Source organism: Pocillopora damicornis, chromosome 7 (assembly GCF_964200805.1).
Source record: "Pocillopora damicornis chromosome 7, jaPocDami1.2, whole genome shotgun sequence".
In the NCBI taxonomy this organism is placed as follows: domain Eukaryota; kingdom Metazoa; phylum Cnidaria; class Anthozoa; order Scleractinia; family Pocilloporidae; genus Pocillopora; species Pocillopora damicornis.
In genome coordinates, this window is record NC_142676.1 from 1,656,245 (window position 1) to 1,669,746 (window position 13,502).

A 13,502-nucleotide genomic window follows, 5' to 3' on the forward strand; every position below is an offset into this window, starting at 1 on the left:
AGACGAGATTTCCAGCATTCTGTGACTTATTTCAATAACTCTATTTAGCCAAACGTTGGAGTGATAATCAGCGCAAATACACTTATTTTCTGTATTTGAGGACAACTCACAGGTAGTTGCCGCAAAATGGCCTGAGACTACGTGGATTTTCGCCTGCCTATTTTTTGACAAAAAAAAAATTATTGACAACCTTAGTTACCTATGCTCGAGAATTTTCCTGTAATTTATACGATATATATCAATATACCGCTGGTCAGTATATTTGAAGTTCGTGCGCTCCTTAACTTGAACGTGGCAGGGAAGAGGCACAAAATCCAAGAATTGAAATTAATCTATTTTATTTCAGGTTCATACGTGGAGAAAAATTGTGGAAGAAGACATTTTTTAAAACGATTATCATGATGATGGACGACGAGGAAGCCTTGAAAGAGAGTGTATCTAACCTTAGGTCTGCGATACTCCTCCACAGAACAGACATTATTCGGAGCATACTTTCGACAGCTGCAGATTGTAAGAAAATTAATTGTTATTTCCAGTATATGATCAGGTTATGCGAGTTTTGTCTTATTACACCATTTTTCTGCATCTAACAAGGTGTATATTAAGTCTGCTGATGCATAACACAGATGATTTTAAGTAGATAGATTTGATTCAATGATATCCGAGCTGGTCAATCATAACACACCTGTTTACTGTATCAGCCGGTTTTCAATTTCATATGCTATGCAACTGAAAATCGCAATAAATTAAAGCTTCATTCTAGTCTTAAAATGAGTTAAATGAGAGAAATAAAAGGCTCAAAATTTAAGGTACATTAAGCTGTACGTTTGTCACCAACCCACTCTTCGATATATGTAGACTGAATTTCTAATTTCTTATATGGTTTGATAGTTTTACCGAAGGTACGGTGATATTGGTATTGCAATGAGTGCATGTTTGTACCAAAATCAAATCAGATGATCCCTCTTTACTAAACTCACCAACTCTAGTCCTGTGCATGAGAGTTTCTGTTTGTTTGTCTCGGTCATCTCAAAATGTTTTAAAAATTATTGATGAGTTAAACGACTATGGAGCAGCTTCCTGGCTAGACAGGTCCTAGCAACCATAGATCACATTCTGACAACTCCCTTAAGTTTTTCTAGTGATTCAGGTAATTTACAAGTTGACTTTCAGTCCGTTAAACTGTATTCTTAATTGTAATTAGACTGAATGGAGTGCAATTAGATCTGCAATCATATCATACAAGTTATTTCTAAGTCAAAAGATCACACAGAGTAAGTTTGATTTGAAATCACAAGTATGATCTCAGACCAAAATTGCACAACACAAGGTTCTATTACCACTTTAGTACATCCATTTTGAAATTGTAAATTTCAGCTGCTCAAATACAGGATTTTTTTTAGGGTTTAGAAATAGCTTATTGATTCAGCACTGAGCTGATTGGTAAAAAGTTGCAAAAAATGTTTTTCATTTTCCTTTAATGTTATTGGTTTCTATAAACAATTCTTGAAATATGATTGGTTGTTTTGTTAAAGTAAAGGTTTGTTATAGGCTTGGAAAATGTGCTATTTACAGGAAAAAATGGTGTAATTTATGAATAAATCATACCAATGAGGGCTAGTCAGATTGCTAGGATCACCAGTGATTTCAAAATGGATGCAATAAATCTGTTTATGTACTGTGTCCCCAATTGGCTTTGTGGTGCTGCACAAGTACATCTGATCAACACCTGTTTATTTGCAATTTATATACTGTGAGTTGGTAATTCATACTTGCACATAAAATTCATTTTTCTGTGCACTTATCTAATACTTGCTAAATAGGTGTAGTTTTCACACCTATGAATTGACCACTCTTATTCCTTTCCGGCTCACATTACCAGACTATAGAAATTCAGATCATCACTTGTACCTCTAAGTGATATATTTCAGGAATTTCAGGAATGTGTATATTACAAATTTTAATATATTTTCATTACTAGAGGCAGATATTCTTGGCAAATGACCCTAAGTTTTTCAAAGCCATTATTTTACTCTTTGAAAATTATTGAACACATCTGGAAATTTGGAAAAATTTCGGAAATTTAAAGATCACATCATTAGATATGTTTAGGTTGCCTAAGAAAATGCTTGCATGCTGATTTGTCATGAAGATGATATCACAGCTTTGAATTTTACAAAAAGTAGGCAGGCATATAAAAAACTGTGTTGAACAATCGAGTATTTCAGCGTCCTTGTACACTGTATGTCTGTTTGCATGTATCACTCACTGCAATTATTGATTAGAGTCTATAACACCCTTTCCATATCTTAAAAATAACTTGAAGTGATTTTTTTGGGAAAGCATTCAGTTCTGAATCAGTAGTTTGTAGTACTTCATATATATTTCTTTGTAATGTCTTAGTAGCAGTGGTGCTATTTTAAAATCACAAGATATTATCATCAAATTTTAATAGACAGAGAAGAGGATGGGCTCTTTGGAGATGATGAAGAAGAAGAAGCTCAATTGGGTGTTCCTAAACAGTTTTATTATGATGAGTATGATGATCCTTATGATATTTTGAAGATGATGATGAACTATGTCGACAACGATGCTGGTACATGTCTTCATCTTGCTACTAAGGTAAGTCTGCAAGAAAATCCAAAATTGAACTTTGCACTTTAAATTTTTCTTGAGGTTTACGAATTTTTCTTGGGTTTAAACTTTTTCATTCCAGTCAAATTGTCTGTGTTGTTGTCATGTATTCATAAACATATCGTGAAAGACGGGTTTTAAATTTCCAAATCCTTCGACCCTCAAAGAGTGACAAGCATTTAATTTTGCAATATCAGCCCTGAATCAAACATTAAGTCATGAGAATAAAAGAAATGATCACCAACTAAAAAGATCTCTCTATTATTAAACAAATTCTCCATGTGGGGGGGGGGGGGGGTAAAATTTTTGCCAGTTGATATAATTTCTTTGAATACTTTTTAGCTCAGTTATGCAGATGCTGTAAGGGCTTTGTTAGCAGCTGGATCTGATCCCACCATTCCAAACAAGGAAGGAGCAACATCATTTGATTACTGTACAGACAAGTCAATCTTGGGAGTATATAATGAGGAACTACTCCAGGCTACTGCAAACTCAAAGTAAGTATTAATTAAAATTACAATTATGAAGCAAGTAGCTGTATTACCAACACCATTACTTATAATTCACAGCAAGTTTGCCGGTGCTCATTTGATGATCTCTTGAGTGAAGACAGGCACTGTGAGAGTTAAATGTTTTGCCTTAACCCTTTAACTCCCAGATCAAATTAGTAATTCTCCTTACTGTCAACCATATAATTCTTATAATGTTAGTTCAGAGAATTTAGTACTGGATCAACCCTTAAACTCGTCGAAGTTTAAGGGTTAAGAACATAACACAGTGACACAGTCTGGTCTCGAACCTAGAGTTTTCAATCCATACTTTTAATTAGTAAACTACATGTAATTAAGCAATTCTGTATATAAGATGAGGAGCAGCCCAATATAAATTTACATGTATTTGTATTGAGCTAAGTTTTGAATGATTTTTTTTTTAAGAAATGTTATATTCCAGGAACTTGGCCGACTATGTATTTCATATACTGTAGTAATATTAAACAGGGTCTTCTGTGAAATGACAGGAGGACCTGACCATGCATCACATTGTTGTGAATTTGGGATACTTGTTCTGGTGACCTCACCAATCTAAGTGGCCCTTCATTGCATTCAATTTTGTACATTAAATAATTTATGGCTATTTGATAGATTAATCCTATTACTCATGATCATGTTCATTCATTCATGATCCACAGTACTCCCAGGGTACGTAAACTGCTAAAGGCAGGAGTCAGTGTGAATGCCAGTGATGGAGCAACAAGTGATAACAAAGTACTCCATTGGGCTGCCAGCTATGGAAATGCTGACATTGTGAAACTTCTATGTGGTAAGTTGGCTTAATACAAAGTGTTCTGTTAATTCATCATGTGTATTATCTTTACTTGTGTAGACATGAATAGTGGTACTTAAAAACCATCCTGTGGTCTACCCAAAGTCTTCTTCAGATCAACTTACAGGGGCACATCCAGGTTTTTTCTTACTAGGGGATGCACCACATAGAAATGAAGTTACTGACATGGCAACATAAACAAATTTTAATAACAAATAACAAAGAATAGGGCTTATGACGAGGAAGAACATAAATTAATAAGAATTTGGAATTCATTGAACACAGAACATGAAGCCAATGTAAACATCACTAACAAAGCTGGAGTAACTCCCCTTCACGACGCAGTCAACAGAGGAGATTTAGAGATTGTCAGAATATTACTGGAATATGGGGCAGCAACAGATATTAAGGCTAAAGAAGGGTGAGTAATTTTAGGTAATTAATAAAAAATTTACATCAACAAAAAATTTCATTATTCATGATGATACCAACCCTCCTGGACTATTTGGGATTTGCTTACATGTAGATGCTAAATGTTTTAGATGCATTTTTTATTCTCAATTGAGTGAAGTGCAATTTCGCTAAATTTCCAAAATAAAGTAAATACGGGTTTCCTTTTTAATGATTAAAAGTGAAAAAAAATTGATTTTTTTTCCTATTGGTAAAGTGGTTTTCTCTACAAGAATGGTTGTGTTTTTGCATATTTTGTGTTCACTTTTAGAGTTGGAGTATTTTTATGAGGCTAACAAATTATATTTCAACCTACCTAAATTAAAAAATTTATGTTCTGCCATGTCTTTCCATACTCTCAACACTATAAAAAAAACTGCATTTGTAAAACATACCTTTTGTTCCAGACCATGCAAAGGGAAAACAGCACTTAATTTAGTTACTACCGTTGAAATGCAAGAGTTACTAACATCACCTGTCATAAGGGAAGAAAAGCCTGTCGCCAATGGAGCTGCCACTCAGCAGGCCTTGGATTCAGGTACATCAATGAATTATAGAATGTAAATGTTCTTTAAATCAAACAAATTCTCCAATTTTGTGACTGCTTTTATAATTTTATAACTTTTTAAATTTCATGTGACAGAATCACTGCCGTCAGAGACCAGTACTCTGACACCAGCAAGTACTTCCTCTCTGCCATCCACTCCTTTGTTCAAGTCTTATCTACAGACACTCTCTGGAATGACCCCACCAGCCAACAGTGATACCCTTGATCCCCTGTTCCGTCTTGTCTGGCCACACCCTCAAGTAACTACCCAAATGAAGGGTCCAAGGTTTTTCCCCACATCTGTCCTTCCAATTGTGATATTTAGGGAGTTAAAATCAGGTGAGGTAACTTCAAAATCTTAACGTAGCTGTTCTTTTTGTAGTGGTCTGCTTGTTTGTTTGTTTGTGTATGTTTACTAAGCGAGTTATGAATCGTACAATTAATAAATAATGTTGTAGCGAAACCGTTTACGTCTTAATTGCTGTTTTTGTGACAGCGTTGTTCAGACGTGTTTATAAGGATCATATTAGCAAAAGCAATTCTTGATTTAACTAAGTAAAGGAAAATGGCCAACGTATTTATTTAGTAAAACGAGGAATTGAATGTTTGATGCCAGGTTTATGGTATCTCGCATGCATATCCAAGACGTGTTTTACAGTGAAGTTGTCCTTGCCAGTAGCAATGAAAATCAAAAACTTGCTTGATCGAGGTACTGACTTCAATAAAACATCCACAGATAACTTTCAAGAAATTGTTGAGATTTGGAACACAGTGGAAGAAAGTTTTCAGCAAGTTGGATATTCCTTGGACCTAAAGGTTGTGGGAGAGGGTAAGAGACGCGTAATTGTTTCAGAAAGCTGCTTTGATAAACAAAGTTTATTTTGTAAGTAGGCCCTGAAGTTTTTCTTTTCCTCCTGAATTGATTAGTAATGCATATCCCAGCCTTCCCTGGGTCAACGATTGGGCATCTTTTTTGCTTTTATTCTTACTTGAAAACGTTTCTTGAAAAAAAAAAATTCCGGAGTACTAATTAACACTCCCTGGGGGGAAGGGGTCAGGGAAGGTCTGTGAAAAGATTGGAGTGATGAGATTTGCATATAATTACGCAATGCTCGCTGAAAAAAAACAATCATGAAAACTTGCGTTGAATTTTAAGACCATTGAACTAAAAAGTAGCATAACTACCACTTGACAACAGCGGCCATGGATCACTGACTACTAGGAGGGTTTGTCGATTGTTGTTTTTTGGGTGAAGTAGAAAAAAAATGGCTTGTTTTCTTATAATATGGGAAAGGCTTTCAAACCCCAGTTTTGTTTTGTTGTTCTGTCAGTACTTCATATCTTTTTTTTATAAACCTTTCACAGTATCTCTTTATCCATGTGTATTTTCTGTTCAAACCCACAGCCTCCACAAGGAGAGGGAGTGTTGCAAGTAGCATAGAGTGTCATGTGTGTCCTCATTCATTCAACAAGTCAGAGAGCTATAGGATTACTATTTCAACTGTTAAGGTACAATATACAGCTTTGTGGTTTTACTTTTCGAGGTTCTGTAATTAGTCAGAAAACTGACTTTGCGTCGTTCCCCGCATATTAATATGCAAAGCTAGAACAGATCTCTCCCTTTTCGCGGTTATAATTGTTGACTTTTGCGTGCTCTTGTGAGTACCTTTCCTCTGAAGAACCACATTAAATGTACTTTCATTAACAACAGGTTGTTATAGCTGCGAGTGATCTCCCAGGGTTGTGGTATGCTGTAAACACTTTACTTCAGATATTTCGACTTTTCCATGGAAATGGGATACCACAAGCGCAGGTAACGTAGTCATGTTAACATCATTTACGAGTACGTTTAATCATAAGACTTTTTGGACTCTGTCGTGGGAAACCGGCAGGATCGAGAGGTTCTGGGTCGAACGTTTGTCGCGTTATTTATTTCGCGTTCTTAGACAACACGCTTTTCTATTGAAGTACCAGTCTCCACTCAGGAGTGTAAATGGTTACCAGGAAGAACTTACGAAATGCAAGGGGGGGGGGGTTACCTGCTATGGACAAACATTTCATGGGGGGGGGGGTGCTGGTTTGGAAATGACCTTAAGGACATGTATTAAACTACTCTTTACCTTGTGTTTCGTTTAAGATCAACGACTGGCCAGACTTGAAATTCAGGGGAGTGTTATGGGATGTTTCAACAGGGCGTGTTCCAACATTAGTAAGTACACGTACTTGTGCATTTTTGATACAAAAAAATATGTTCTCTTATTACGAATATTTATCTGAGCGCGGTACATAATCTTTTAAAGAAAAGCCTCTCCACGATTCCTCGTAAATGAATATACTAGGCGAGTTACTCAACTGAACTCAAGCAATGGTATCTCAAACATGTCGTCTTGCACACTAGTAACGGTGCAAATTTCTAATCGAGGAGTTACATGTTTTACCTCCGATGAGTTTCTGATACTAACTAGACAAACAGTAGTGCTCTTGTATTCACATTATGCTGCAATAATTGGAGAAAGCGTCACCATTGTCAAGAATGAGCAATGGGGTGGAATGGAGCTACATTTCACGAATCTATAATTTTTATAGTTTTCCAAGTAAAAAGATCTGACACGCTATTATTCTTTTTGCTTCTGTAAATTTCTCTCTAAATTAATCAAGAAATTGTACTGTTTTTGTCAAAATGAAACGCTTCAGCAATGAACTTTGTCAATTCTCGTCACCTGGAAATGTATTGATATCGTACGGAGAAGTAAGACATAAGTTACTACTGGGAGTCAAAAGTGAATAACTTACAAGTCATGTTATTTCTTTTCCACCCAGGAAACAGTGTTTTCCCTTATCGACATTTTGTCGGCCATGAAAATCAACCAGCTACAATTATACATGCAGAACACATTTTCCTTTGCTGGACACGAGACAGTTTGGCGGAACAACACGGCTTATGACGCAAGGTGTGAAGTCGTAACTGTTATATATGTCATTTTGTTGTGGGAGACACGGTAGCTTTTTGGTCTGCACATGCCGTGGACTCTGGATCGAATGTCCGGGTTGAGACCTTGCCAGGTCATTGTGTTGTGTTCTTTGGCAAGATACTTTGAATCTCACAGCGCCCCTCTCTATTCAGGCGGGTAAATGGGAACTCGTGAACTGTCACTAAAAACTAACAAAAAGCTAGGAGGGAGGGTGGGGAGATGGGGGGGGGGGGGGGTGGGTACACTGCGATGGACCAGCATTCCATCCGGAGGAATGAGTGAAACTTTGTAGTATAATCTGAAAAGCTTAAAGGGAAACTCTCTCTGCTTTACTTTTCGTTACAGTATACGAAAATAATTACATGAAACTACAGTTTTCCATAAATCGTTTTCTCGTTTAGTTTCATTGTTTATTTTTTCTGTTTATTTTCGTTATTGTTATCGTCTGTTTGTGTTCAATTTTTAGCTTTCTTCGATTATTTTCTACAGTGATATCATCAAAATAGACAGTTACTGTAAAAGAAGATATATTGAGCTTGTACCGCATGTTGACAGTTTATCTGGGTTCAGTCAGTGGTGAGTTAACAACTTTGTTACTGTTCACGGAATCGAAACGCTGTACACACACTTTCGCAAATTTGCATAGGCTTGTCGCTTGTTGAAGTCTACCCTGTTTCCACGTTTCCTCCAGTTCGCCTTTGTCGTTACTTTCCGGTTTGTGTTTGTGGTAACCATTAACAAATCACTTTGAGGAAGAGAATTTTCTACACGCTAACTCCGTCAAAAATTTGAAATGTTGTATCTTTTGGATCCGGTGTGTCTGTTCTATAAATTGTCGGCTAACGTACCCTCGCACCAGTCTGGGACCCACTAGCTTTGCTCATTCAGAAAAAAGAACAGCCTCACAAGTGTGCTAAGTTATCATAAAAAAGTGATATTTATGTATGAATTCTCTTTCGCAGGCTGAAGTTCAAAATGTATAAACATCTAGCAGAGGAAGAGGTTGATTTCGATCCTCGCCAACAAAGGTATAGAAACTTCGTTCCTATCCATCTTTGCTCCTTTTGGTTTATCATCGCCTCATTTTTGTTTATCTCTTTAACTGAACTAATATTTCGAAGTCTTTTCCAAACTCTAGCAATTCTTGAGCTTTGCGAAAAGGCAAACAAAGAACTAAAATTATTAAGATTAGCTTCTCTACCGCAGGAGTTCTTTTGTCGCTGAGCGTACTTCTTTTATTTTCCTGATAATGTAGACTGCCATCCAGTCTCTGTCCAACAAACGATGAGAGCATAACTATGGTTCTTGGTCTTCATGCGCAAACTTTCGCATGTTTTTCATCCACAAGGTAAAGATTACTAATCACTTACTACATCTGTTAGATTTGTCTACCGATAAACCAATTACAAGTACTTTACTATCTATCGATAAAAGTAGGAAAGACTTTTTTTGTTGGCTACAAAATAGCTAAATTGTCTATAAAGTACACAAGATATTCATATCAGCATCTAGATCACGATATTTTAATAGGTAGATATAGGTATTTATGTGTTTTGTCTTCTTTAAGTGAAAAAAACCCGGCCGGTGGTACTTCCGGAGAACACTACGAACAGCAAAAGCTTTTTCTTGATGGCTAGGTTTTTTTTTCTAACTCAGCGCTTGTGTCATTCAGGTTTGCTCACGTCGGCTTGGACTTGGCACCAGAATTTGGAAAAGGAAAATCGCACGTTATAGCACAGGTAGTTTTGCGACACAATGTTGTTCTATTTCGTCATTACGTTCTTAAAGGGCACTGGAAAACAACACTTATACACCCTTCCGCTTAAGGAATTTTCTTTCGCTTTACATATACAACGGCAAGAAGTAATTTTTTTCGCTTGACCAGGCCTCATAAATGGACCAAGCCTTAAGTTTCTGACTGTTCTTCTTAGGCAAAAGGAGTGGACGAAGTTTACATGGGTCATCTCCGATCCATGCACAGATCTTGTTGTAGACACGGTCGGACCTTGCAGTTTTGGGCCAACGCCCTCCACGATGACCCAGAGCAGCTATGGAATCTTCCTCCAGGGGTGATAGCTATGGAATATGGGCACACGGTATTTATAGCATTTCTGTTTTTTCATTCATTTGTATTCAAAGCATTTTTTCGTTGGAAGACAGATTATACAAACGCGTCTGAGACGTGTAAAACTTAGTATGCGAGGTAAAGGAACCTCTTTTGATTACCATGATCGCAAAAAACCCCTTTGCTGCACACGTACGGACCTCAATTTCTTGAATAATTAAAGGCTGTTTTCCTTCTTTGTTTTAGGTTGATCACGACTTTTTTAAATATTGCAAATCACTAGCCGATGCTGGGTGAGTATGTTTAAATGTTCCACACTCGACATTCGTCTGGTATCAAGTTCAAAGTCGGTGATACCATTTTGATGATAGGTAATTTCAAGATTTAGATGACACATTTTTTTTCGTTTCAATTTCAGTATTAGCTTTTTTGTCTGCCCAGGAACCGGATCATGGAACAGGTGAGAAGTTTATCGATTTACTATTTTTGTCCTATCTAAAACGAAGGCCCCAAATTACATAGAAAGATTCTCTCGCTTTTAAATAAGTAAGTTTAAGATTAAACCGCTCGTGCATCCATTTAGGAACAATGCCTCTCTGATATTTTAAACATTTTCTTCCCAGTGTTTGTGGAAACACGGACGAGAGTATAGCAGTGATGAACAATGCTGTTCAAGCAGCTGTTTCCTGCAACGCTTTAGGTATCGTCATCTGTGATTGGTCATTACCTGGTCACGTGAATCCACTGAGTGTCAGCATCCCAGCATTCCTTGCGGGTGCAGGGTTAGCGTGGAAGGCCTCCTTAGATTTGGTAAGTTTCCTGTTCGGTTTCTCAGAAGGTTTTGTTCTCACAGAATTATTGAAGTTTTTCACGAATTTTGCAACAAGTATCTTATTTCGTTTAATTTTATGAGATTCACTAAGAACACAATTTGTACCCTCTTAGTCTACCATGAAGTCCACTCTTCCTGATGTCCTTAGTCACCACGTGTTCATGGACTCATCCGGGACATTTGGCCGAGCACTAATGGACCTAGGCACTACACATTCCAATTTAATCAAAGATGGTTCGCTGGAGTCATGTGTCCCAAGTGATAACAGAAGGGTTCATCCTGTTGCGCAAGGTCCGGGAAGTCAGCTGCTGTGGCGACTGCTGGAGACTGAAGGCTCGTGTAATCTTGACAAAGTTACTTCGGACAGTCTACAGGTACTAAGAAGCTAAATGTTTTTTTTTTTTTGAGATATGGGAGGTTGTTTTGACTATCCTTTCCGCCTAGTCAAATTTTAAGCAGGTGCTTTACTACTTTCCTTTCCCTCTTTCCATTTTCAAGTACGCTTTGAAAATTGTTTCCAGACTTATTCTGTAACCGTCTGTTTTAACAGCCTGTGCGGCAGTTGGAGTACACTGAAAAGCAAGCTTTTGACTAGGAGATTTTTCGCCTACCACATTCTAACAACAGATTTTTTTTCCCCATTTTATAGAGAGCTGTGCGTCAGATACGAAACTGTCACAAGACATTCATAGCAGCGGAACTCAAATGTAAACAGAAAACAGAGATTATGAAGGAACTTGAAGTTTTGGTTGAAATATTATTATTTACCACTAGGTGATGTACCAATTATTTACTTGCTTACTATTAATTTATTAAAGGAGGCTAACGGCTCAATAGTCCTGAAGCGAGCGCCCGCTCTAGTCTACAGAACATGATAACTTGAGTTCGAATCCGGGTGGGAACCTTCTGTTTTCTTTTTTTTTTACTTTGTCAATGACTCGTAAAATCAACGAAACTGGCCTCGTGTGGCCATGTCATTACTTCAGCCATTATCTTTACCTTTCCTGATTGAACACTTTTTCTAGGATTTGTCGGTCGCTGATTTTAAACAAAAAGCAGAATTCAAGCACTTCTCTAAAGGATCTTCCAGCCATCACCAAAACAGACCTAGCAAACAAGTAAGCTCAACATGTACTGTCGTACTTCTGCTAAACTCTTCTTTTAATCTCTGTATGGACACATTTAGCCTCAGTGCTATGTTGTATCGACCCTGGTTGCTTTTCGATTTCGTTTTGCTGTCGCTATCTCAGGATCAAAAACTACCAAGGAGAAAAATGGTTCGCGTCCTTATTCAAAATTCATGTTGAAACAGCGTTGACAAGGGTCAAACAATTTTGGAAGAAGAGGCGAAAAAAAGAAACGACTGTCATGACAAGAAAATGAAGGACAGAGAGGAACAGTTAACGCTTCTGCTTGGACGTGTGTTAAATTCCACTTAGTTTTCCTCACTTAACCCTTCAACTCCCAAGATCTGATTGTTAATTCTCTCCTCTTGCTGCTATACAATTCTTTGTAAATTAGTTATAAGAATTTGGTGTAAGATCAAGATAAAAACTTTGGGAGTCTCTTCTGGGAGTCAAAGTACGATCTTTTTACTTTCATTTATTTCTTAAATCGTTTTAACTGACAAAACTAATAATTATCTAAGCTGTCCACTATTAAATTATTTCCACTCAGAAGAACAGACCTAGGGTGACCCTTGCGTGCATGTCTCGAACGTCACTGTTGTTCGAGAGGCTACCTGACAGTGCTCACTTACTTCAGTGAGATTGACACATTCCATTGCTGGGTTTAAGGGCTTCCTACCAGATCTTCTCATTCCTCTTGTTGTCGTGTCGTATCTTTAAGCATAATTGAGTTACAGCGATGAGTATGTCGCAATGTGTACTTTTAAGAATATTTGTTAGTATATGTATTTACATGTAAGCAGTGTGGATGACCAAACATTCTTGTGAGTTGTCATCTTATAACCGGCGTGTTGAGCGATCCACTAGATAGTGATATTATAATTTGTTCGTTTTCAGATTGTTGGCGCTCGTAGATATTTACCAAAAGGCTTACCTGTTACGGAACAAACATGGCGGACTCCTCAGTGCCTTACAGCTTCTTCAAAACTTCCTGCCCCATCTGCTTCCCAAGGACGAAAATTGAACGCATCTCTAAATACTGAATTTAACTTAAAATAATCTAAACAAAAGAACCATTCAAAACTATACCTGGCTTCACAGATGTACATATCAAGTTTAACCCTTGATCAAATTTTCTTTTCAGTATAGAACCATTTTACCACGAAATTTACAATCTGAGGAAACCTTAGCATTTTCGCCATGAAAAGTATATGAGGAAACCTCAGCCTAAATTGCCAAGGACAAGGATTCTTGAACAAATTTTAATGATGGCTTAGTTTGAAAGGAAAGAAGTCAGAGAAAAAGGACTGAATTGAAGTGCGATTTCCAAACTGAGTTTGCATTATCCTTCATAGGTGAAGAAAATAAAAGTATTACATAATTATGTTCTATTTGTTTTTCTTTGAAACTATGCATCGAAATGGTTACATCATCATCTCTTTTCATCAAAAAGAAGAAAAAAAATATATCCGTGGGGATTTTGAGAGGAGCTCGGAATGGGGAAGGAGGAGGGGGGGAAGGGAGATACGCAGTAAGATTACACGTAGTAAAA

The 13,502-nt window shown here is 37.2% G+C and overlaps 1 protein-coding gene across 1 annotated transcript; it reads left to right on the forward strand.

The window, feature by feature from the left end:
* Positions 1 to 250: 250 nt before the first annotated feature.
* Positions 251 to 13,331, forward strand: LOC113670954 (uncharacterized). The gene is made up of 24 exons (XM_027187169.2): positions 251 to 510; positions 2,456 to 2,622; positions 2,977 to 3,131; positions 3,824 to 3,954; positions 4,243 to 4,378; positions 4,815 to 4,945; positions 5,051 to 5,293; positions 5,691 to 5,783; positions 6,360 to 6,463; positions 6,666 to 6,767; positions 7,092 to 7,163; positions 7,775 to 7,905; positions 8,416 to 8,502; positions 8,889 to 8,954; positions 9,182 to 9,274; positions 9,599 to 9,665; positions 9,858 to 10,022; positions 10,238 to 10,284; positions 10,410 to 10,451; positions 10,615 to 10,801; positions 10,937 to 11,197; positions 11,473 to 11,597; positions 11,849 to 11,941; positions 12,848 to 13,331. Exons 1-24 carry the CDS (start codon positions 399 to 401, stop codon positions 12,972 to 12,974), a joined length of 2,937 nt encoding a protein of 978 aa, XP_027042970.2. The 5' UTR covers positions 251 to 398; the 3' UTR covers positions 12,975 to 13,331.
* The last annotated feature ends 171 nt before the right edge of the window (positions 13,332 to 13,502 follow it).

What these genes read in the sequence shown, in the direction of transcription:
- LOC113670954 (XM_027187169.2), top strand. Translation starts at nt 399, where the DNA reads ATGATGATGGACGACGAGGAAGCCTTGAAAGAGAGTGTATCTAACCTT. An exon ending in TTACTATTTCAACTGTTAAG is followed by an intron (nt 6,464 to 6,665) that starts GTACAATATACA and finishes CATTAACAACAG; the next exon opens with GTTGTTATAGCTGCGAGTGA. An exon ending in GGAACCGGATCATGGAACAG is followed by an intron (nt 10,452 to 10,614) that starts GTGAGAAGTTTA and finishes TTTTCTTCCCAG; the next exon opens with TGTTTGTGGAAACACGGACG.